The sequence below is a fragment of the Marmota flaviventris genome, chromosome 17 (assembly GCF_047511675.1).
Source record: "Marmota flaviventris isolate mMarFla1 chromosome 17, mMarFla1.hap1, whole genome shotgun sequence".
NCBI classification, from domain to species: Eukaryota; Metazoa; Chordata; class Mammalia; order Rodentia; family Sciuridae; genus Marmota; species Marmota flaviventris.
This window is the reverse complement of record NC_092514.1, coordinates 25,484,761-25,506,228: the sequence shown is the minus strand read 5'-3', so window position 1 is coordinate 25,506,228 and position 21,468 is coordinate 25,484,761. Positions and strand designations below refer to the sequence as shown.

General features: G+C 53.2%; 3 protein-coding genes across 7 annotated transcripts; 1 reads left to right on the top strand and 2 right to left on the bottom strand.

The window, feature by feature from the left end:
* Positions 1-455: 455 nt before the first annotated feature.
* On the top strand, positions 456-5,241 carry Eif5a (eukaryotic translation initiation factor 5A). 3 transcript variants are annotated; one of them, XM_027946891.2, is made up of 6 exons: positions 456-654; positions 2,478-2,663; positions 3,846-3,950; positions 4,139-4,270; positions 4,358-4,431; positions 4,599-5,241. In XM_027946891.2, the coding sequence occupies exons 2-5, from the start codon at positions 2,499-2,501 to the stop codon at positions 4,418-4,420; spliced, it is 465 nt and encodes a 154-aa protein (XP_027802692.1). In that variant the 5' UTR covers positions 456-654; positions 2,478-2,498; the 3' UTR covers positions 4,421-4,431; positions 4,599-5,241. The 3 variants fall into 3 exon arrangements, with proteins under 3 accessions (XP_027802692.1, XP_027802694.1, XP_027802693.1); XM_027946893.2 differs by lacking the exon at positions 456-654 and adding an exon at positions 914-1,018; XM_027946892.2 differs by lacking the exon at positions 456-654 and having other exon boundaries at positions 2,461-2,663.
* Positions 4,876-8,085, bottom strand: Gps2 (G protein pathway suppressor 2). Its single transcript, XM_027946890.3, has 11 exons — positions 7,980-8,085; positions 7,620-7,782; positions 7,197-7,306; positions 7,003-7,115; positions 6,794-6,873; positions 6,631-6,713; positions 6,283-6,436; positions 6,096-6,185; positions 5,929-6,008; positions 5,749-5,844; positions 4,876-5,588 (listed from the first exon to the last, which is right to left on the bottom strand). The coding sequence occupies exons 2-11, from the start codon at positions 7,711-7,713 to the stop codon at positions 5,505-5,507; spliced, it is 984 nt and encodes a 327-aa protein (XP_027802691.1). The 5' UTR covers positions 7,714-7,782; positions 7,980-8,085; the 3' UTR covers positions 4,876-5,504.
* A 172-nt stretch (positions 8,086-8,257) lies between these two features.
* Neurl4 (neuralized E3 ubiquitin protein ligase 4) lies at positions 8,258-20,592 on the bottom strand. 3 transcript variants are annotated; one of them, XM_027946886.2, is made up of 29 exons: positions 20,311-20,592; positions 19,046-19,490; positions 18,741-18,806; positions 18,320-18,618; positions 18,048-18,159; positions 17,868-17,956; positions 16,677-16,749; positions 16,285-16,549; positions 15,848-16,029; positions 15,440-15,525; positions 15,154-15,316; positions 14,850-15,048; positions 14,692-14,768; positions 14,525-14,603; positions 13,770-13,945; positions 13,552-13,683; positions 13,083-13,228; positions 12,788-13,012; positions 12,591-12,689; positions 12,338-12,499; positions 12,009-12,173; positions 11,230-11,388; positions 10,706-10,885; positions 10,507-10,594; positions 10,300-10,407; positions 10,045-10,189; positions 9,778-9,890; positions 9,518-9,683; positions 8,258-8,943 (listed from the first exon to the last, which is right to left on the bottom strand). In XM_027946886.2, the coding sequence occupies exons 1-29, from the start codon at positions 20,590-20,592 to the stop codon at positions 8,739-8,741; spliced, it is 4,686 nt and encodes a 1,561-aa protein (XP_027802687.2). In that variant the 3' UTR covers positions 8,258-8,738. The 3 variants fall into 3 exon arrangements, with proteins under 3 accessions (XP_027802687.2, XP_027802689.2, XP_071459643.1); XM_027946888.3 differs by having other exon boundaries at positions 13,776-13,945; XM_071603542.1 differs by lacking the exon at positions 18,741-18,806 and having other exon boundaries at positions 13,776-13,945.
* Between the last annotated feature and the right edge of the window lie 876 nt (positions 20,593-21,468).

Here is a 21,468-nt window from a genome sequence, read left to right as displayed (position 1 = left end):
CGCGTTTTCTGAAACGTGTGGGTCGTTTAAGTCCAGTTAAAGCCGAGGTGGGGCATTTCCTAAGACGCATGCGTCCTAGACCCCGCAAGCGGTACAGTGGCGTGGTCTTTTCAACGCCCAGCGTACAAACGACGTCTGAGGTGGAAGGGGCGTTTAAGATTCTCAACACGCATGCGTTTTGAAACCGAGGCGTTTCCTTCAGAGGGTGTGGAGTGCAGGGCTCCTTATTGCGCAGGCGCGAATACAGTCGGGTAGGGCGGGTGGTTTATCTAGGGGAGGGAGGAGGAGGTTGAAGGGATTAAAAAACCGGGTGCGCCTGCGCGTTGCTGACAGGTTGGAGGGGTTCAGGTTTTGTGAGGGGCGGGGTCACGTCTGCGCGTCATTGGATGGGTAGGTGGGACAGAGGGTGGAGATCGGGGAGGGTCTTTGCGCTTGCGCAGTGCGGGGGTGGAGGGCGGAGGAGCCGGAGAGCACGCTTGCGCGGCTGTCATAGGGCTGCTTGGTTGGTCAGTGGGGAGTCGGCGCCTGCGTACTAAGACCCGTGTGCAGCAGCGGCGGCGGCGGTAGAGGCGGCGGCGGCGGCGGTAGCGGGCTCGGAGGCAGCGGTTGGGCTCGCGGCGAGCGGACGGGGTCGAGTCATTGCGTTCGCGCGAGGTGAGAGCGGGCAGGACGCGCCTGCGCGGAACCTCTGCTTCAGCAGGGAAGGAGAGATGGAACTATACGGGGGTCGGGGAGGGGGCTGAAGGGAGCGGCGGCCACCACCGCATGGGTTTGGTCGGGGAGCGGCGCGAGGTATGGAGAGGCGCGGGCGCGCGGCCCGGTTGGCGCGCGGGGTGACGGTTGGGGCCGGCCGGGTGACGTTGGAGCGACGCAGGGCGGGGGACGGCGAGCCGCGAGGCCGCCACGCGGGAGAGGCCGCCAGGCGGCTGCTCCGGGGAGAGGGCCGGGGGCCAGATCAGCCCCGTCGGGTCAAGGGTCCCAGGGTCGTTGAGGACCGGGCACCGCGCGGCCACGTGAGGTGGGGGAGGGGGCTGTTCCGTGAGAGCGCATGTGAAGGGGGGGTTGGCGGCTGGCGGGGGGAGGGGAGCCAGCGAGTCGCCGGCCTGGCGCAGCGTTTGGGGAGGGGGCACTCGCGGCACCGGAAGTGCCCCCCCATGGCAAGCTGCCCTCGGGGTCGGAGGCCGCATGGCCGAATGTGGACCGGGTCCGCATGGCAGCGCGGGGACCCCTCCCCCCAGGTCCCGGCCACCGGAAGCCCCGGGCGGCCACATGGTGGGCGGGAGCCGGCAACCCCCGGCGCAGGGAGAGCTCGTCCTCCCGGGCGTCAGAGGGAACCTGGAATTTTGGATAGTGGGAGAACCTTAAAGACTAGTTTTGGATCACCCCGGAGGGCCAGCTGCAGGCATATGTTAGCGTTCCTCAGCCTCATGGGCGCCTGGAGCTTTTCTCCCAGTCTTCACGTGAAGTGAGGCGGTCAGCCAGGTGTAAGTGGCACTCTTACAACTGCGAGACCCGGAGAAATTGGGAAACTAAGAGCGATTGGACATGAGTTCTCCTCTCTAGGCACGTGCCGACAGCGCCTTAAAGTCCGGGACAGATGAGTTCCCCACCATGATATGCTGTCTTCACTTTGTCACTAATAGTCTTTCTCGTGTCTAGTTTTGGGAGTAACTTGGTTTTAGAGTTCCTAATTCTCGGCCTAGTGTGATTTTTACTACTCGCTACTACCAACCCTTCGCTTTCATTTTATTGTCATTCACCACCCCCTACTCTCTCACTTTCTGACTGCACAGGACGGGCCTAAAAAGTCGACAGCACCGATGCATCCTGGGAAAAGTGGGCGGGCCCTCGAGGAGAGGCTGGGTTCCCTTTGGGAACTGAGATCGAGGTGTTTGGCAGGGGGATGGTTTAGGAAACTACTTTCACCCCCTTGACTGCAAGTGCATGTTGGAGAGGCGGGAATCCCCCAAAGAGGCCTTGTGGTTTCCTGTACCAGTGACTGGCTTGTGTGTGGATAGGGGTGGGGGGGGGTGTAACAGCCGGGTGGGGCCTTGTCCTCCGGTTTCCACCCTCCCCCTACACACATTAGCCCCACCCTTTTGCTGGCTCATAGCTGCTCACCTAATTATAGCTCTGGCTAAGTGTGGGGAAGAGGGGTGGTTGGTTTCAGTGGCAAGTAACACCTGAGTCCTCCCCACCCCAGGAAGTAGGACTTAAGTCCCTGGATCTTTCCTTTCCCAGGTACCACTTGAACTTTAATTTGGGGGAGGATCCTGCTATTCCACCATTACTTACACACACCAGTTCTCCAGTGTATTTGACCCCAGTCAGTAGTTCAAGAATTTTGACTTTTATTATAGGTGGATAGTGGAATAAGGGGTTGGGGAAAACAGCAGTGTTTCCAGAGAGAAATGGAATAGATTAGAGGTCCTGTTAACTTCTATCTTTACTGACCCCAGTTCTCTTCTTGGCTTTAGTTGGAATCGAAGCCTCTTAAAATGGCAGATGATTTGGACTTCGAGACAGGAGATGCAGGGGCCTCAGCCACCTTCCCAATGCAGTGCTCAGCATTACGTAAGAATGGCTTTGTGGTGCTCAAAGGCCGGCCTTGTAAGATCGTCGAGATGTCTACTTCGAAGACTGGCAAGCATGGCCATGCCAAGGTTAGACTTTCACATGTTACCTTCCCCACACCTCATATATACATAGGGCTTCTGGCAGCAAGCTGCCTTCAGTCCTGACCCCTGCCTGCCTTTAGTTGTGTGTGGGTTTTTTGGGGGGTTTTTTTGTTTGTTTGTTTGTTGTCTTAGTCCTTTTGTTTAGCACTCAGCCCTTATACCCATTCAGACTACACCTGCTCCCAGCCTTCAGCCTCCTTTTGTACCCCCATCATTGTCTGGTAGTCCTTTTTCTTCATCTTTGTGCCAGTCTCTTGACATTTCTTCATGGTCCTTTGACTTTTCTTCAGTCCTTTATGCTCTGGCTGTTCAGCTGTTTCTTCCTTGGTCTTGGCATTCACTTTTTTTGTTTCTTCCTTGGGCCTTTGTTAGGTACTGTTTACATCACTATGCTTGGTGAATTTCTCTGGTCCTAACACAGACTGTAGCATTCCCTTGAAAGGCTCCAGTGTGCTTGAATTTTCAAACTTCTGCTTTTCAACTGCTTCTTTCTGCAGTTCTACCTTTCCCTTTGGAATTCTGATGCAGTCTCCATTTCCCTCTACCTGCCCATGCCCACTCCTTGAATTCCTTGAGCCTCCCTGTTTTCTCTGGTCTTAGTGTTCTCACTAGTGCTTCCCTTGTCACCTCAGAGTTTTTCTTTTTCCTCAGAAATTAAACCTGATTCATTCTTGTTGAATTTCTTGTGGTTTTATTGACTTGACATTGATCCTGCTAATGCGTAGCTCTTTCTCTAGTTTTCTTACTCCCTAACTATACGTAGTTCTTTTTGATCTTGAAGTTTGTTTTTCCCCAATTCTTTTAACAGACTTTTTTCCCCCTTCTACCTTATTCTCAAAATTCTCAGCCCCTTACATGGGTGTCCAGAAACTCTTCCAGACTTTTGCCAAGGATTCCTCCCTCTGCTCCTAACATTCTCTGTCAGTGTTTTCTGATAAGGTAATGGACTTCCCTACACCTGCTCTACCACCTTGACCTGTGGTGGTCTTTTAGCCTCAGAATTTGTTTTTTGTTTTTGGCTTTAGTATTTCTTGGTTCATTTCCAACTTTGCTTGTCTTTGCCCTAACAAGGTAGACTGACTTCCTTCATCAGCTAGTAACTACATGAGCCTTTATCTCCTCCGTCCTAGAGTTGGTTGGGTTTCTCTTTGTGATGCATATACACAGGTCCACCTGGTTGGTATTGACATCTTTACTGGGAAGAAATATGAAGATATCTGCCCGTCAACTCATAATATGGATGTTCCCAACATCAAAAGGAATGACTTCCAGGTATGTAGGTGTACAGGATGAGGATGGGTTAGTGGTTCGTGGGTGCAAAATACAGATTGACCAGAAGTTGTGGGAGAGGAGGGAGAGAGGGTATTTGATATTTTGCTCTTGTTCCAAATTGTTCATCAGACCCTTTATCCTCAGCCTACCTGGGCCTGTCTTCAACTTCCTTCTCTGTTTGCCCCCAGCTGATTGGCATCCAGGATGGGTACCTATCACTGCTCCAGGACAGTGGGGAGGTGCGAGAGGACCTTCGTCTGCCCGAGGGAGACCTCGGCAAGGAGATTGAGCAGAAGTATGACTGTGGAGAAGAGATCCTGGTATGCTGTTCTCTTCTCCCTTGTATGCTCAGCTTTGCTGTTTCTCCAACTTCGGGTATCTCCTAACTATCCTTTTTTCTTCTCCAGATCACGGTGCTGTCTGCCATGACAGAGGAGGCAGCTGTTGCAATCAAGGCCATGGCAAAATAACTGGCTCCCAGGTGAGTGACAAAGCCCCCACTGTCCCCCTTTACATATTTTGTTCTCATCAAATTTATTTCTGATCTTTTAATCATGCCAGGCTTGCTTTCTGTCTCCTGGTCCTGTTCTCTCCACCCTTGTTGAAGGTATTAATTATTCTGTTTTACTTGGTTTGTCTCTTACTCAGGGTGGCAGTGGTGGCAGCAGCGATCCTCGAGCCTGCAGAGGCCCCTCCCCCAGCCAGGTCCTGCTGTGGCTGGACCCTTGGCTGGACGACTCCTACACAATTTATTTGACGTTTTATTTTGGTTTTCCCCACCCCCTCAATCTGTCGGGGAGCCCCTGCCCTTCACCTAGCTCCCTTGGCCAGGAGCAAGGGAGCCATGGCCTTGGTGAAGCTGCCTTCCTTTTCTCCCCTTGCACTACAGTCCTGGTGGGGGAGAAAGGATGGGTACTGCTTGTGGTTTAGTTTTTTTTTTTTTTTTTTTTTTCTTTTTTTTTAAATTCAATTTGGAATCAGAAAGCTGTGGATTCTGGCAAATGGTCCTTGTGTCCTTACCCCCCACTTGTCCTTGGTCTGGTCCCCTATTCCCCCATAGCCCTTTCAACCAAGCACCAACCCTACAGAACAGGGACCAGCCCCCTCCCCTGCCTGTATCTCTCCCCAAATCCCTTCATTGGGGAGGGAAGAGGAGAGGGGAGGGGACCTGCCCCCTCCTCAGGCATCTGGGAGGGCCCTGCCCCTATGGGCTTTACCCTTTCCTGCGGGCTCTCTCCCCGACACATTTGTTAAAAATCAAACCTGAATAAAACTACAAGTTTAATATGAAGCCCCCCAAGTCAGCTGCTTATTTGAATTAAATGGGTATTTGTTGACTGGAAATAATTGGCAGAATAGACTTGTTAATCTACCAGCCATCCCCCCCACCCTCCAAGCAGCCTAGGCATATTCCAGACAGCTGGGTGGGAAGTGACACAAACAGCAGCAGCCAGGGGCAGTGGCAGGTAGATTTTATTGGCCTGGGACATAAAGGGAATAAAGACCCTCACTCATGGGGGATGGCGGGATGGGGTTGAAGACATAATTTGATGGTCACTTGTGGTAGAATCTTGGGTTCTGGCTGTGTTGGATGAAGGGGAGCCGAGGGCCAGGTTGGCTGGTAGTGGCAAAGCCTGACTGGATGGTGATGAAAGGAGGGTTTTGTCAGTGAATATACCCTCCCTTCCACTTAACACCCCTCCTGATACACACACTGAAGGAGGAGGGGACAACCAAAAAGTGTGAGCCACCTATCCTGTTTGCTTGGTAGTGTTGGGATATTGGTTACCATCCTTACCTTTCCTGCTGGTTGCATCTGCACAGGGAGCTGGGGGGAGGCAAGAAGTCCAGGGGCTGGATGCAGAGCCTGGGGGTGCATGGGGCGCAGGGAGGACTGCAGAGGACAAAGTTACCTGAAGCACACTGGGGATTCCCTTAGCCTAGCCCTTCCTCCAACCTCCCAAGGCCCTTTACTTACTGAGTCAGAGAAGCCAGTCTGCTGGTTAGCATGCTCCATCTGCTTTTGCAAGGACAGGGCACCACCAGGCTGGAGGAACCCTACGTGGGGAAGAGAGGTGTGTGAAAGAAGAGAATGAGGCAGGTAGGACCTGTGGAGCTAGGGGTTCCTGCCTAGGATATTATCACCTGTTTGGGTGGGCTGAAAGTGGCCATGCACGGCATAGGGCTGTGGCTGTGGCTGAGATAGGTACTGCACTGCAGGAAACGCTGAAGGCGCTGAGGAAGGGAGGAGGCATGCCCGTTAGAATTTCTTTTTGCTCTACCCTTACCTGTGGGCTTTCAGGAAAGCCACCCCACTCTTCCCATTACTCACCTCTGAGCTGCTGACTAGGACTATAGGCTGGCTGTGTGGGTCCATAGTGAGGTGGGGGCTGAGCAGTCCCATAAGCACCACCTGGACTTCCTTGGAATTGCCCATGCTCTGGAGTCCCTGGGAAAGCAGCTGCTGAGCCCACATAGTGCCGGGTCTAAGGAGGAAGGGAGAACTGATTGTAAAGTCCTTAAAAACAAACTCAAGGACTTCTGTATACATCGTTGCCCTACTTGCCCTTTCAATAAGTGCTTGGTTATGTTTGTGACTTGAACATTGGTGACCAGGATGCCTGGGATGAAGCAGTAAAGAGAAGAAATAGAGCTATACACTCAAATCCATTTTTCTCACCGTGAGTACTTGGGGTCCAAACATCTGTTTAGCTCTGTCAGCTGCCATGAGGGTGCCTGGGCGATTATGTCCTCCAGGGCTCCCTAGAAAGGGAGAGGGATTTTGTGATGCCTCAACCTCCAAGAGGAGCCACTTTCTGTCAAATGGTTTCTTTAGTCCTTACCCTGCATGCTGAGGAGGTGAGTTCCTGTGTGAACAGTCAGGCTCTGCTGGTATGCAGCTGATGTCAAAGTGGTCAGGTCACTGGAGTGAAAGGAAGGATAGGTGAAAACCAAAGGGCAGTTACCCCCTTTTTGCCATTAAACATTGATTCTTTTGTTACCCAATCCACCTTATCCCAATTTTACTTTTAGCTCTCTGATCCGATCCCACCTCTGCTCCTTTCGCCTCCGTTTTTCTTCCTCATGTAAAACTTTCTTGAGCTGCAAAAAAAGTTGGTGCTTCTCTTCCTGTAGGGCCAAAAGCTTTTCCTGCAACTTGAGAATCTGGAAGGGAAGGGGAAAGGAGATAAGACAGGGAGAACCAAGGGAAAAAGCCAGAGCTTGGAGCAATCAGGGACAGCTTACTTGTTCCTTGGTCTCCTCTAGTGACATTCTCTCTTCCATCTCCTTTTTCTTTCTTCTCTCCTGTTCTTCCTTCATCTTCTGTTCCATCATCTTGTCCACCTCTTCCTCCTCTGGAAAAATCAGCCAAAATGAAGTGGCAGGGTGGTGAAACTAATGTTTTTTGAGACTGAAAATCAGCAAAGGCCACTTATCCCGCCATTATCCCACCACTTGTGAACTTGGCAGTAGCTCTCCAAGGTCCTACCCATCTCTGGCTTCTGGAACTTGGACCAGGCCTCTACTCCCACACTAATGGGGGGCTGTTCCCTCCCTCCCTCTAGCTTCGCCTGCGGGCGCACTGCTCAGCCCGTGGGTGGGGGTAGTCCTGGGGCAGCTGAGACACTTTAGCCAAGCGTATGTTCTATCGCTCTGGCCCCAGCTCACCCTGCCGCTTGCGCTCCCGCTCCATCATGATGTGCCGGTGCAGCGCCCTGGCCATGGCGTTGGAAAGCTTGGGACGTTCCAGGAGCGCGGGCATGGTGCTGTCGGGGGCGCTCGGACCGCGGGCGCCCGGCTCTGTCACTGACTGCCAGACCTCAGACGGTGCCTGCAGGGAGGCGGAAACTGAGCCGGGACGAGGCGGAAGCCTGTCGGTGCGGTCAGCTCTCCGACCGGGTCACGTGTTTCGGGGGCACGCAGCTCTGCCGGGTCACTGCCCCAGCGCATGATGGCCGCACAGGGTCCATGGTTCGGCGCCCCCGCCCCTCCCTCGAACCCCCGGGGTATCGACCCCTACCTACTCACCTTCTAGATGCTCTCTCCGCGGCTTCTGGCGCGCCTTGGCCTTAGCGTCACATCCGGCGGCCCTAACGAATCCTTCCGGAGTCACGGCGGCGACCAGCCTTGCGGGTTGGACAGGAAGGAAATACGGAAGCGCGCGGGGACGGATGCCCGCGAGTCCAAACTCGGTTGTGGCAGCTGGGATCTGGGCAGGCTCCAGCTGCGTGCCAGCAGCCCTTCATTTCACCGGGCGGCCCTGGGACCGCGGGCTCTTGGGGGCGCGCGAGACAGAGGCTGAGGCGGATGCTCTGAGACCGTATTTATTGGCTCCTTAGAAATCAGTCGGTAACAACTGTACAGAGGGCCCGCGGCTTCCCCCGCCCGCCCTTCCTTCCCCACTCCCGCCCGATGGCCCCGGAAAAAGCAGCTTCGTGTGGGCTCAGGGAGAGACTCCTCTGGGATTCACAGTAACCAGAAACAAAAACGGAAATAAATTAAGTGATGTTGGGGAGGGGAGTAACAGGGAGTCGTGTTCCCCAAATCAGTGCATGAAGGAAGGACCCAGGGCCTGGAATGGGCTCCCCACGAGCTCCCTCTCGTTAGAGGAAGCTGTGCTGGACCCCTGGACATGGAGAGGTGCTCCACTTCCTTTCTGAATCTGTCCTGCGTCTGCTAGGACAGCACCTGTGCATGCCGTGAGTCACTGGAATGAGGTGATGGCAGTCATCACTCAGAGTCCAGGGCCGAGGCCCAACTGTGCTTGTAGTAGTGGTGTCTCACCCTTCATTCCACCCGCACCAGGAGCGCATAGAGGAGTGTGGCCCCCTTCTCCTTAGTGACCCACTCAAGTTCTGCTGGGCTGAAGTGAGGGTCAGGAGGTTCTCTGAGGGCAGCAGAAGGGGGGCCAGGGGTGTAGGAGCCAGGACGCACACACACCTGGAACGCCACCTGAGCCTGGTGCGTCCGCTGGGATTTGGGATCCCGGAATCTGTCAAAAAGTAGAAGCCAAGAGTGAGGCCTTTGGCCCCCTCACCATTCCACCTTCCTAACTGCTCACCACACAGGCCTGCTGTTCCTTGGAAGTATTCTCATCACTAAGTGCTAAATTCCAGCAGTTTTCTACTTGCAATGCTTTTCCTCCCCAAAGACTGCTTAGCAATCTCCTTCCCTGCCCTCCTCATAGCTTTGCTCAAACCTCACCTTTTAATGAACGCCTATCCTGACATCCTATTTAATATGCCCACTCCAAGCGCAATGCTTATCACTCCACTCTCCTTTTGTTTCCATACTACTTTTCACCCTTAAAAATCCTAAAGACTCATTATGTATAAACATTCTAGAGAAGGTAAGTTACAACAGAGTAAGGTTCCTTTCTCCTTCACTCAAATAGCATGTGGTAAGTGGTACCTTCAATGAATGAGTGAAGAAAGGGCTCAGGTGGAGGAGCAACTAACAAGCCAGGGTATGAGATGGGAGACAAATCATGAGGATCCAAGAGGTTCTAGGACCCCGTCTAGGTTGAAAACCCCAGAGCCACCCCCCCCCCCATCTTGTGTACTCACTGCACTTTGGAGGCTAGGGTCTCGGCCCCAGCATATTGAAGGGAGGGGGAAAGCAGCACTGGAGGGGGCTGCTCCTCCCGGGGAGGTGCACAGTTCTCACCAGGCTCCTCAAACCCCACCCCAGGTTCTCCCTTCAAGGGCCGGCAACTCAGGATGGAGGCAGTACCTGCAAGGAGAGCTGGGTGGGTCAGGATGGCCCTTGTGATTCCTCCCAGGGACCCCAAGCTAGGGCTTCCCTGTCCCTGCTTGCTCTACAGTACCTGCTCCCAGCTCCCCTCGGTCCAGCACTCTCCGTACAGCTGCCACATTGCTCCCATGATATGCCATGTGCCACTTCTTGGTTAGTGTCCCAGCTTCCAGATGGGGATTCACTCTAAGAGAACAAAAGCAGACAGGACAAAGGTCACTGGCTTCCCAAGGTCATTCCCTACTCAGGAAGTTCTACCAGTTTTTACATGCACCCGCTGGGACTCTCTTATGAGGGCAAAAAGCAATAGGGAACATGTATGGCTTTGGCTCATACATACCTGAGGTTGAACCTGCACCAGCCAAAGGGCAGGGCGTATTCCCGGGGAGGCTCCCCTCGGCGCCTGTGGGTCTCATCTCCTCGAAGCTTCCGACAAGACTCACAGTAGCACAGGCTACGTTTCGGCGGAGGTATGAAATAATCCTCTGTGGGACAGTGAGTGTCCAGCTTGGTGCTATGGTTCCCACCCTGGGTCCTGCTGCTGCCCTCCAGCTGGCCATAGAAATGAGGCAAATTCTGGGGGGCAGGGACTCACCAGGAAGCAGCAGCAGTTCTTGGAAGCGGGAGCAAAGGGCATGATACTCGCAACTCTTTAGAGGGCTAGCAGCAGGCTGTGGACCCCAGCACACGCTCTCTTTAATACCTGAGGGAATAGAGGGGCAGAGGTCACAGAAGCTGGGCTAGAAGGATTGGAATGGGGCAGGTGGGGGTGTAGGATCTTGGTCCCTTCAGGTTGGCACACCATCCACCATGTCTGCTTTTTCCATGTCCCCTTGGGTTCCAGCACTCTTTCCACTGGCAGCCCCTGGTTCAGGGCTCACAATTGTCACCTGTAGAGGAAAGGGGTGGTCAGCCAAAGCTTTCTCAACCCCCAAGGGCTGCTGATTTATGTACCTCAACTTCCCAGTCTCCCAGGCACTGCCTCCCCCATTGCCACTAACCTGCTCACACTGCCCATAGAGGTCCACAAGTGCATGACAAGGCTGGGGCACATCTGGCACAGCTACCCCATGGTCCACCCCATTGACATGGAGATGCAGTCCTCCAGAGCTGTCTAGCCGCAGTCCCAGGATGGTGCCTTCAGGACATGTGTCCAGATTTGGCCCAAACTTCTCACAGATCTGGGAGGAGAGACCTACTGTCTTCAGACTTCCATCACCAGCAGACATCCCACCTTTCACTCTGCTTTCAGTTTTCTGTCCCTGGGCTTTGTCTCCAACCTTGCTCACTGCCTAGGCTCTACCCCCACTTCCATAACTGTAATACTGTCAACTGCGTAGGAGGAAGCAGTAGGGCTGAGACTGACCAGATAAGGACACTCATACCCTTGCCCCTGCCCCCCACCAACTTCCACCCTCTTCGGATCTGCTATCCTACAACCAGGACTATGAGTTCTACTTCTTCCTTTTGTCCAACTCCTCCCTACTCAAGAGACCTGACCCTCTCTCTCTTCTCCCTCACTCACCTTGAGACCATTGTGGAAGACACCACGGCCCCGCAGTAGCCAGGCTGCCCGTTTGAGGGCACAAGCAGAAGCAGGGAAGTTGAGCCTCTCAGGTGGGCAGGTGATGACTCCCAGGACAAGGGAGGATGTCCACTGTCGGTTCAGGAAGTCTATCCGCACCTACAGGAGAAGGAACTACTCCACAATCACAGCCTTCTGGGCAGAGGCCACCTACCTGCACTGCAGAACAAGGATCTCACCCCAGCCAGGAAGGGAATATACTTCCAAAAGAGTTGCCTGGGCCACTGTCCTTTCTGATTCTTGTAGAGACCAGAAACTATAAAGTCATATTTTTTTAAATATTTTTTTTTTTAGTTGTAGATGGACACAATATCTTTATTGGCATCCTCACACATGCCAGGCAAGCCCTCAACCACTGAGCTACAACCCCAGTCCCTCTCCCTCCCCTCTTTTTTTTTTTTTTTTTAATATTTATTTATTTACTTTTAGGTGTAGATGGTCACAACACCTTTATTTTTATATGGTGCTGAGGATCGAACCTGGGTCCTGCCCACCTGTGCTAGGCGAGCACTCTACCGCTGAGCCACAATCCCAGCCCCCCTCTCTCCCCTCTTTAAGCCTTGGTCTTAGTATCACCTCTATAAGGATTCTTGCTACTAAGGGCTTCATTGACCTGGCTAACTTCTGACATATCTTTTGTTTTGCAGCAGAAAGGCCCTTTCCCGAGGGTTGTTCATGGCTGCAGCAAGAGGAGCTGGGAACATGGAGGCAGGGCACACCTGGACTAGCAGCTGGGGCACCAGGGGCTGGCTGATGACAACGATGCCCTGATTATAGCTGGCCACCCGTGTAGCTGTACGGTTTCCATTGGACAAGAGGATATTCTTCCCATGGTTCTCCAGGAACTCAAAGGCTGCAGGCATAATACCAACTTGATTCTGGCCCTGGTGTGGAAGAAGAGACAATGCTGCATGAGGGGCCAATGGCAGGCCTGATCCACCCCACTGGAGCATACACAGAGCTCAAGTGTGAGCCTCTGCCCTGCAATTGGAGAATCTGGTGTACAATGGCCATTAATTGGCCAGCAGCCCCTGCTGTAGCCTCTTACGCCCAGGCCATGATCCTCGCCCTCGTCATCCTCCTCGCCTTCACTGCCGGTGTCTGAGCTGGGGGAAGGAGGTTGGGTGCCTTCTGGCTCCTCCAGCCTTGTGGAACTGACAATGGACACACTGCGTACTGGCCCATATAGATCCAATACAGCCCACACGTTCTAGAAATATAAGACTCAGAAAGTCAGAGATCAGCACAAAGCTTCCACCCCAGAGCCCACTCTCAGGACCCAAGGAAGCTAGTAGGTGTACCTTGGCAATGCCAGTGGCTGCAGGCCCCATATCCTCTCCATCTACCAGGATGTGCATTGTGTCATCTGCTCCTCGACGAATGCCTACACGGCTACCCACCTAGGTCCAACGTGGGAAAAAGACAAATGTTCAGCCCACCTCTCTCTGACACTCCATTCCCAACCCCTCACCAGCTGCTCCAGAGTCAGGTGCTTCACCCCAAGTCTCTCTAGATTCCGGCCATAGTTCATCCTCTGGAGCTGCCCATCACGCCTCACTTCACAGCTGGAGACCATCCAGGTAGGCTTAGTCCGGAGCTCTGGCAGGGAAGGCGGCAGCCCTGGGCCACTGCCTGCTCCAGGTCCCATTTCCCCTGGTGCCAGTGTGGTCAGTCCTAGCCGGAGGGAACCTGCCCATTTCTCATCTAGCTCTTCCACTTTTACCTATGAGAAAGAAAACATTAGTTGGCTATGATGATGGGCCAGTAGCACCCCACCCATCTCCACAGCCCACCTCAAAAACTTCCTCCGCCTTGAGCTCCTTGGTGCTGAAGACAAGGCCATGAGCATAGCCAGTGGCACGCACTGCCCTTGTGCCATCCTCCTCTAGAGTGACATTCTTGCCACAAATACTATGAAATCGGTGAGCCACACCAGCCACTATGGATAGAGAAAGGAGTAAGATTAGGGCAAGTTCAAATAGTATAGAGAGTAAAACTTTTAAGATGAAACAACAAGTAGACAATAAGGCTCCCTCCATCATTACTGCTCAGAACCTCCTGACCCGTCTTTTCACCACAAGAATCATTTCCAAACCTGGAATGGCTAAGGCATGGTATGCAGCCCCTGGGTGGCATGGAAGTGTCCAGGTTCTATGTTCCAGGTATACTCCCCAACCCTCCTAACTGCTTATCCTATGGGGCTGTTCCCTCCCATATCCTGTAGCATCCTTGAACAGGATCCTTCAGGCCCACAGTAGGTACCTGGGGAGTGTAAGGGGAATGACTTCTCAGTGGCAGTGTTGCTAGTCGCCAGGCTATTGTCCATGGGGCCGGTGGCATTGGTGATAGACACTTGGACACATTGGCCATAGAGATCTACTACTGCATACACCTCTGCATAGGAAAGGAGGGTGTCAGAAACCTGAGAGCCCAGGCAGCCTGAGCTGAGGGTGGCTGGCCAGAAGCCACAGAGTAGTCACCTTTACCCGGAGGCAATCCTGAGCAGGCAGCGCCTTGGTCCTGGCCATTGATGAAGTAGTGCAGATCACCCTTGGCAGTTCGCATCATGCCAATGCGTGCACCTGTGCCCAGTGCATCCAGGTCACACCCATAGTTGTTGCGCATTGTGTTACCATCTTGCATGATGGCTGTACCACTGTGGAACAGCAGAAGGGGTGGGTCAACTTCCTTGCTTCATCCCTACATCCCCTGCTCAGTTTCGGCATGTCAGAACCCTCCAGTCAGCCAGGAGCAGTGGCACATGCCTGTAATCCCAGCTGCTCAGGAGGGTGAGGCAGAATAGCAAGTTCAAAGCCAGCCACAGCAATGTAGTGAGGCTCTAAGCAACTTATCAGAGACCTATCTCTAAATGAAATATAAAAAAGGGCTGGGGATGGGGCTCAGTGGTTAAGTGCCCGTGGGTTCAATCCTCAGTAACAAAAAAAAAAAATAAAGAGCTCTCCAGTGCCTTGGATGTGGGGGAGGAATATGTCTTGATCTTGGCCCAACATATAATTCTGTCCTCCTTGCCCTGAGATCTCCCCAAGGAAAAGGAAAGACTCCCCTAAAAGGAAGGAGGCTGGAGCCCCTGAAGACTGGAGAGGGATTCCCAAAATTTAACAGAAGAGGCAGTCTGCCATTGTTGGTAACCATTATAGGCCCAAACCCTGATTCCCTGAACCTAGCCAGCTCCACTGAGCCCCACCAAACTGGTCCCAAGAGAAGGCAACCCAACCTCAGCATCCATGTATCATAGTCAATGTCTGTCATGGTGTTGGGGAATTCGAGGTCTTCGGGTCGAATAGCAGTAACTCCTGGGAAGAAGCAGGGAAAGGTCAAAGCTAACTCTCCAGGATACAGGCATCCACATGCCCTAACCCACTCACAGATAACCCCTCTCACCAGCTTCAATGGAGCCTGACCAGCGGTCCACCATCTTCTGAATGACAATTTCAAACAGCTCTCCATCCCGAAGGGCCCTGCCAGGGAAAGTGGCAGTCATTGAGGTCCTACTTAGGGAAGCAGAAGTATAGTGGGAATATAAAAGTTCAGGGACTGACCGGTTGGAAATGACAATGGCATCATTGAACTCGCTGCGGCAGTTGTGCCGGAGTGCAGTACGACCTCCATTAGTAATGACGGCATTACTTCCATGCAGCTGGTGGAAGCGTAGGTCAGAACCTCCAGCCCCTGAGGATGGGGAGCTTGGAGATACCTGGTTGTTTCCCTCAGGGAGTGGCTCAGGGACTGGAGGCACCTCTGCAGGAATGGACATCACTTGTTAGGCTTCCAGGTGTCTCTAAGGCTTGCTAAGGCCTCCTATGGCCACCCTCACCTCCTGCCCTAGCCCAGCTAGGCCCTCACCTACGTCATCCACAATAGTGGCCTGAGCTGCCTGGCCATAGAGATCGACGACAGCATAGACGCCTGGGGGTACATTCCAGGCAGCAGGACCCTGAGTCATTCCATTGACAAAGAAGTGGAGAGTCCCATCTTCTCGCCGCACCACACCCACCGTGTCCCCTGCCTTGGAAGAAGTTGGGGCTGGAGTGAGGAGTCAGGCAGAGTTCCGGCCTGGGATGGTTCTGCATCCACCCCACCTTGCTGGCTCCCTTTCTGCTGCGCCCAGGCAATGTACCCACTCTCCCACCTTGAGGCGGTCCAGGTTGTGCCCATATTCATCCAGGATGGTTGTCCCGTTGTGCATCACCCCATTCCCAGTCATCATCCAGGTCCCTACAAGGAAAAGGAATGGCAGAGTACATGAGGGGCAAGGCAGGGCTCCTTTCCTTTACAAAGCATCCTCCATGAGACTCCTCTAAACTAAAAGCACACTGTGGCTTTCCTTTGAGATTTGGCTTTCTTCTCAGTGGACAAGAAGAACTGCAGTTTCCAAAGGTAACGACAGGCCCTGCCTTTGTGGCACTCCCCAGCCACTGGACAAATCATCATACATGTGATAAGGAAGAAAGCGGCTGGAGAACAAGGGTCAGAGCTGCAGGAACAACTTATTCCCTAGGACCCTATCCTAGCAGTTTTACCCTTCTTGGGAACTCACCAGAGCGCAAGTTGGTCATGGTAGAGGGCAACTGGAGGTAGGCAGGGTTGTGAGTAGTCACACCAATCTCAATGGAACCAGCCCATTTGTCCACCATCTTGTCTATGCGCACCTGGAATACCTCTCCGTCCCGTAGGGCTCTACTGCTGAGCACCACTCCATGATTGAAGTCATCAGTGGCACTGAGAACACAGCAAAGAGAAGTTCAGATTCTAGTACCTACTCTTGAATATGCCAAGGCTTAGCCCAGTCACACCTACCCATCAACCACTGCCCCAAGCCAACCAACCAGACCTCACGATCTGGGAGGCTTCCCACCTTTCTGTCTAGGACTTCCCAGACAAGATTCCTTCTGCTTCCCCCATCACCATCCCACCCCCCACCCCCAATTCCATTAGAGCCTCTTCTGCAGGCTTCTCCCCACCCATGGGCCATACTGGGGCCTCAGGGCAGTGCGTCCCTCGTGGGTAATGGCTGCCTTCTGCCCACAATTGGGGTGGAAAAGCAGGCGCTCAGGTTCTGCCTGGGCAGCAGGAGCAGCACGTCGGAGAGCACCCTCAGGAGATAGCGCCCGCAGAATGGCATTGTTCCGGCGGAGTCGATCAGAGTGGTTGTTGTTATGAACAATGGTGACTTTCACAGCCATGCCATACAAGTCCACCACACCATACACCACTGGGGGTGTCAATGGGGTAGCCACACCTGTGGCAGAGGAAAATAAGGGTAGAAGAATCAAACACAAGAAAAGCAAGCACCAGAGAGGCAGAAGAATGAGGTCTAGACCCCATGGTAGTCCTGGGCCAGAAGCCTACTCTGAGCATCCCCTTACCCTGATCGATGCCATTAATGAAGAAGTGTAGAGCAGAATTGGACTTCCTTGTGAGGCCAATGTGGTCACCCTCCTATTAAAAGAAGAAAAATAACTCAGAATGGAACCTAGCTACAGAGAATCCTGGGGCCTTCTCATCTCACTTTTCCATAGGAATCAGTTCCCAAAGATATTCACATGAGTCTCAGTACCCTAGAGGACAGGCAGGGCAGGTCTTGGGTCCCTGTTTTCCAAACATGGCAATTTCAACATTTCCTGAATGCTCAATATAAGTCAAGAACAGAGTTAAACCATTTTACAAACATCAACTTCTGTTATGGTTTAATATTAAGTGTCCCCTCAAAAGTCATGTATAAGACAGTAAAAGAAAGTTTAGAGGGCTGTGGCTGTGGCTCAGTGGTAGAACGCATGCCTTGCACATATGAGGCACTGGGTTCAATCCTCAGCACCACATAAAAATAAATAAAGGTATTGTGTCCATCCATAACTAAAAATATATTTTAAAAAAAGGAAGTTTAGAGGTGAAATGATAGTTATGAAAACCGTAGTGTATTAATCCCCTGATAGAGATTAATGAGTACTGCTTCAGGCAGAGTATAACTGGAGAAGATGGGTAATTGGGGGCATGCCTTTGGGGTATATATTTTGTGAGCTGAGCTTAGTCTCTCTCTCTGCTTCCTATTGCCATGTTCCTAATTGCTTTCCTCTGCCACTCTTCCACTATGATATTCTGGCTCCCTTCTGGCCTAGAGCAATGGAGTGGGCCATCTATGGACTCTGAAACCGTGAGCTCCCAAATAAACTTCCTCCTCTAAAATTGTTGTCAGGTCTTCTAGTCACAGCCGCAATAGCAGGAAAAATGCTAACTAAAGCAACTTTTAAATTTCCCTATACATAATCACTGCTACAGGGGCTTCAGATGTAGCTCAGTGATAGAATGCTTGCCTAGCATCTATAAAACCCTGGGTTTGATCCGCACGCTGCAAAAAAAAAAAAAGGAAAAAAAAATGTTACCACTAGGCTCATTTTAGAGCCTATTGGGCAACCCTGCCTTTTCAGAAGGGACCTCATACAAACACAAAGGGATTTGCTCTAGGCCATAGAAAAGACCTTTATGTGGTACCCAAGCAGGGTCACAAAGTACCCAGACCTTCCCTTGGAATCACCCAAAACACTGTGCCCCATCCTCACCTGCAGCTCATCCAGACTAAATTCACAGTACTCCCGGCGGGTGCCCTTGCCATTGGTTAGGATCCCACAGCCGCTCATCATGATGGTGCCTGAGCAAAAATGGATACCTGGTTAGGGTACGGGTTTCCTTCACCTCAGTAACCTCAGGCCTATTTGTCCCATGCTGCCCAGGGTTGGTACCTGACTGGAGGTTGGTCATGGTGGCTGGGTACTCCAGGCTGTTGGGGTTGTGGGTGGTGACACCAATCTCAATAGAGCCTGACCACTTATCTACAAGCTTGTCTATCCGTATCTGGGATTGAGTGATGATAAACAGAAGGAGCAGAGAAGTTAAGTGCAGAGAAGGGAATCCCTTGGTTCTTCCCAAGACTCCACCCTCTTGGCATCAAGGGTTGAGCCCCATCTTTAGCTCCCAGAGGGTGAGGCATCAGCCAAACCAGGATCTTGCACACCTCAAACATCTCATTGTCCCGAAGTGGTCGGTTTGTCATGACGACCCCGTTGTTAAATTCATCCAGGGGCCTCCGGCGCTCAGCTGTCTTATTATTGTTGCTGAGTTTGATGAGGGTCCCACACTTCTCATGAAAGAGCAGAGCGTCATTCGAAGTAAGGATAGGCGAGGTGGCAGCACCACTAGATCCCAGCCCATCCCCTGAGGGTGGGGAGCTCAGGTTCACATTCAGGAGCCCCCCATTGTAGGCAGACAGGATGGCGTTGCTCACCACCTCAGAGAGCTCCATGCTGGCAAAGTCTACATCAGGAGGACGGAGAAGGGCCAAAATGAAGCTCTATACTCTCTCTCTCCGTACCCCACTCCTGAGGCCCCTCCCTCATTGCCCGTTCCCCTTCCCAGAGCCTCCCCAAAGCCCTCACCATTATGCGACTCAAGGCTGTTAGGAAACGTCTCCGGTCGGGCCTGCGCTGGGGACACCATGAAGGCTGGGGACCAGGTAGGATGGGAGGGGAATAACACAGTGATCTGGGTGCACTTGCCGTAAAGCCCTTGCTTCAGGACCAATATCCAGGAGACCCTCTCCTCTAGCCCCTGATCTCCCCAGTAACAGACTCAGGGTCTGAAAGGTCCTGCCCACACCCAGCCTTGATCACTACTGCATTTGCCCCACCCTGTAACCACACCCACTGCCTCACCCCTCCACCATGGCCCTGTGTTCTCTCACCTTCATCCCCAGAGGTCCCCTGTTCCGTCAAGACAGAATCTTCAGGGGGGGCCAAAGGCTCCAGGGGAGGTGTAGGGATGGGAGTAGGGGGGCTGAAGCCTGGCTCAGGGGGCAACACGGTGATCTGGGTGCACTTGCCGTAAAGGTCCACAACAGCCCATACACGGGCGGGCAGGCCTGTGGCAGCCACACCACAATCCCGCCCATTCACCCAGAGCCGCAGCTCTCCAGCAACAGTGCGCTCCACACCCACACGGTCCCCTTCGCCAAGCTGGTCCAAGTCCTGGCCATACTCTTCCAGCACAGAGCGCCCATCCCTCAGCACCGAGCAGCCTGACACTACCCACGAGCCCCCCTTCAGCCCCGTAGCACTGCTTGGGAAATCCAGCACACTGGGGTCCAACGATGTCACTCCAATTTCAATGGAGCCGCTCCAAGAGTTGACCTATGATGGGGGTGGTATAGAGAGATTTAGGATGGGCCATCACTGGGTCTCCCACCGCTAGGAAAACCCATTCCACAGGTCACTCTGCTCCCCTCTCACCACCTCTGAGGCAATAATCCAGAGATGAAGACCTATAAGTCTAGACCCTGCCTCTAATTATTTGGGCCTGCTCTCTCCTAGCAACTCTGCCCTGAACTCAGGTGCTTAGTATGGTAAACACTAAGCAGGTTAAATTCTCTGGTTCCAGCTTCCTACCTCCTCTAACTTCTCTGGGTCTCTATGGCTCTTCAACCACCACATGCTTCCTATGCCCACGCCTTTTGCTCTTGTATATCACTCTCTTCTTCCTGGTCTGATTCTCTTCTAGGATCAAGCTCCACCCAGATTCACTCTCCTCCCAAATTTTCTGTAAGACAAGTAAATCACACACCTTTCTGGCCCTACCTGAGAAACCACTGTCCTTCAGTGGTTTGTTCTTTTCTTGGTATTCCTCCCTCCTCTCATCACATATCTGATATCTCTCCATCGTCCACCCACCAAGATATTGGGCCGGGAGACCTGTTCCCTAGCCATTCTAGTAGGTGAGCGGGTGTCCCTCTCCTTGCTTCTGAGTGTTAAGGAAACTCAAGCTCTCACCTTGTCTCCTCCAGACCGAATGCTTCTGCTTCATGCTCTCCTCCTGCCCATCTCTTAGTGTCCTACAATCTGTCGGTTCCCTCTCGGTACCCAGTTATGTGGGCTTTCTGGCTGTCCTACCCCATCTTCCCCTGTTCCCCTCCCACCACCTCCACATGTCGGTTCCGTGGTCCCAGCTCTGCACCTTGCGATCGATGCGGACGGTGAAGACGCGTCCATCGCGCAAGGGTTCCCGGCTCAATACAAGCCCGTGGTTAAACTCCTGGCCCGGCTGCTGCCGCCGCGCTGTACGCCCACAGGCCGAGAGGCTCACCAAGCGCCCTGTGCGCGGGTGCAGCTCCCCGTCGCTGCCGAGACCCCCGCTGGACCCCGGTCCTGGGCCGCTCCCGCAGGGGCCCCCACCCCCGCCGGGTCCTGGCCCGGGGCCTCCCCCAGAGCCCCCACTCCCACCCGACCCCGCCGCCATCGCCGCTGACACCCGGGCCGCGCGACAGCCGCGCTTGGCGGCACCGTGGCAACCGCGAAGGACAGACACCCTGAGGGAATACGACCGGGGGCTGGGACCAGATATGCTTTACGGCACTATCAGGCAATGAAGCATCCCGGACTGGGAACTAATGACTACCACACGGGGAACAGAAGGACGACGGGGTCGGGAGGCTCGCTTTACGGCACGGTGAGATGACGGAGTGGCTCAGAAAGGGATGAAGACTAAGACAGGGAGCTTTTGCGACAGTGGAAAGAAGAAAAGTCCGCCACAAGCATCTTTACGACCGAAGGTTTATGGCGCCAGACGCGCTTTGCGACAGCAGAACCGACAACCCCGCCCTCGCCAGGGGAAGCGATATATTGAACTATTCGCTTTACGGCAAGGGGTGAGAGTGTTCTCTACGCGCTACACGCTTTAAAGAGCTATAAACGGGGTGACCAGGGGGCACAGAGAAACTGTAGTTTTATAAATGAAAGTCTCTGCCCTCCACACCTTTGAGATCGAAAGTGTCGCGGTCTCCCTACTTTGCATCACACTTTTCCTGAGAAGCAACGGGAGACGATTTGTGGCTGGGGGTGGGGATATTTCACGTCAAGCCCAGAATGAACTCTTTCAATCAAACTCTTAAGACTTTAAATCCACAAATAGAGTCCAAAGACACCTCGGCAGGCAGTTTCAAATTACAGCGCTAACGACTCAAAAAGATTCCGCCACGCCACTAGCAAAACCCCAGCCCAACTCTCCAAGGTTGCTGAGGTCTCCCTCCCGCTAAAGTCGGAAGGCTGTGACGTCACAATTAGGGGTTCACGCCCCCTGGTCAAGCCCCCTGGCTATGATTGGCTCATTTGGTGA

Bases quoted from the DNA above. Each gene is read 5' to 3' on its own strand.
- Eif5a (XM_027946891.2), top strand. From the start codon at position 2,499: ATGGCAGATGATTTGGACTTCGAGACAGGAGATGCAGGGGCCTCAGCC. The intron at 2,664-3,845 runs GTTAGACTTTCA...GCATATACACAG, and splicing joins GCAAGCATGGCCATGCCAAG to GTCCACCTGGTTGGTATTGA. The intron at 3,951-4,138 runs GTATGTAGGTGT...GTTTGCCCCCAG, and splicing joins TCAAAAGGAATGACTTCCAG to CTGATTGGCATCCAGGATGG.
- Gps2 (XM_027946890.3), bottom strand. From the start codon at position 7,713: ATGCCCGCGCTCCTGGAACGTCCCAAGCTTTCCAACGCCATGGCCAGG. The intron at 6,437-6,630 runs GTGAGAAAAATG...CTTCCTCCTTAG, and splicing joins TTGGACCCCAAGTACTCACG to ACCCGGCACTATGTGGGCTC. The intron at 5,589-5,748 runs GTAAGGATGGTA...ATCACCATCCAG, and splicing joins AGATGCAACCAGCAGGAAAG to TCAGGCTTTGCCACTACCAG.
- Neurl4 (XM_027946886.2), bottom strand. From the start codon at position 20,592: ATGGCGGCGGGGTCGGGTGGGAGTGGGGGCTCTGGGGGAGGCCCCGGG. The intron at 14,769-14,849 runs GTCAGTCCCTGA...TTTCCCTGGCAG, and splicing joins GCCATTGTCATTTCCAACCG to GGCCCTTCGGGATGGAGAGC. The intron at 13,684-13,769 runs GTGACTACTCTG...TTTCCTATGCAG, and splicing joins AGGATTGCCTCCGGGTAAAG to AGGTGTATGCAGTAGTAGAT.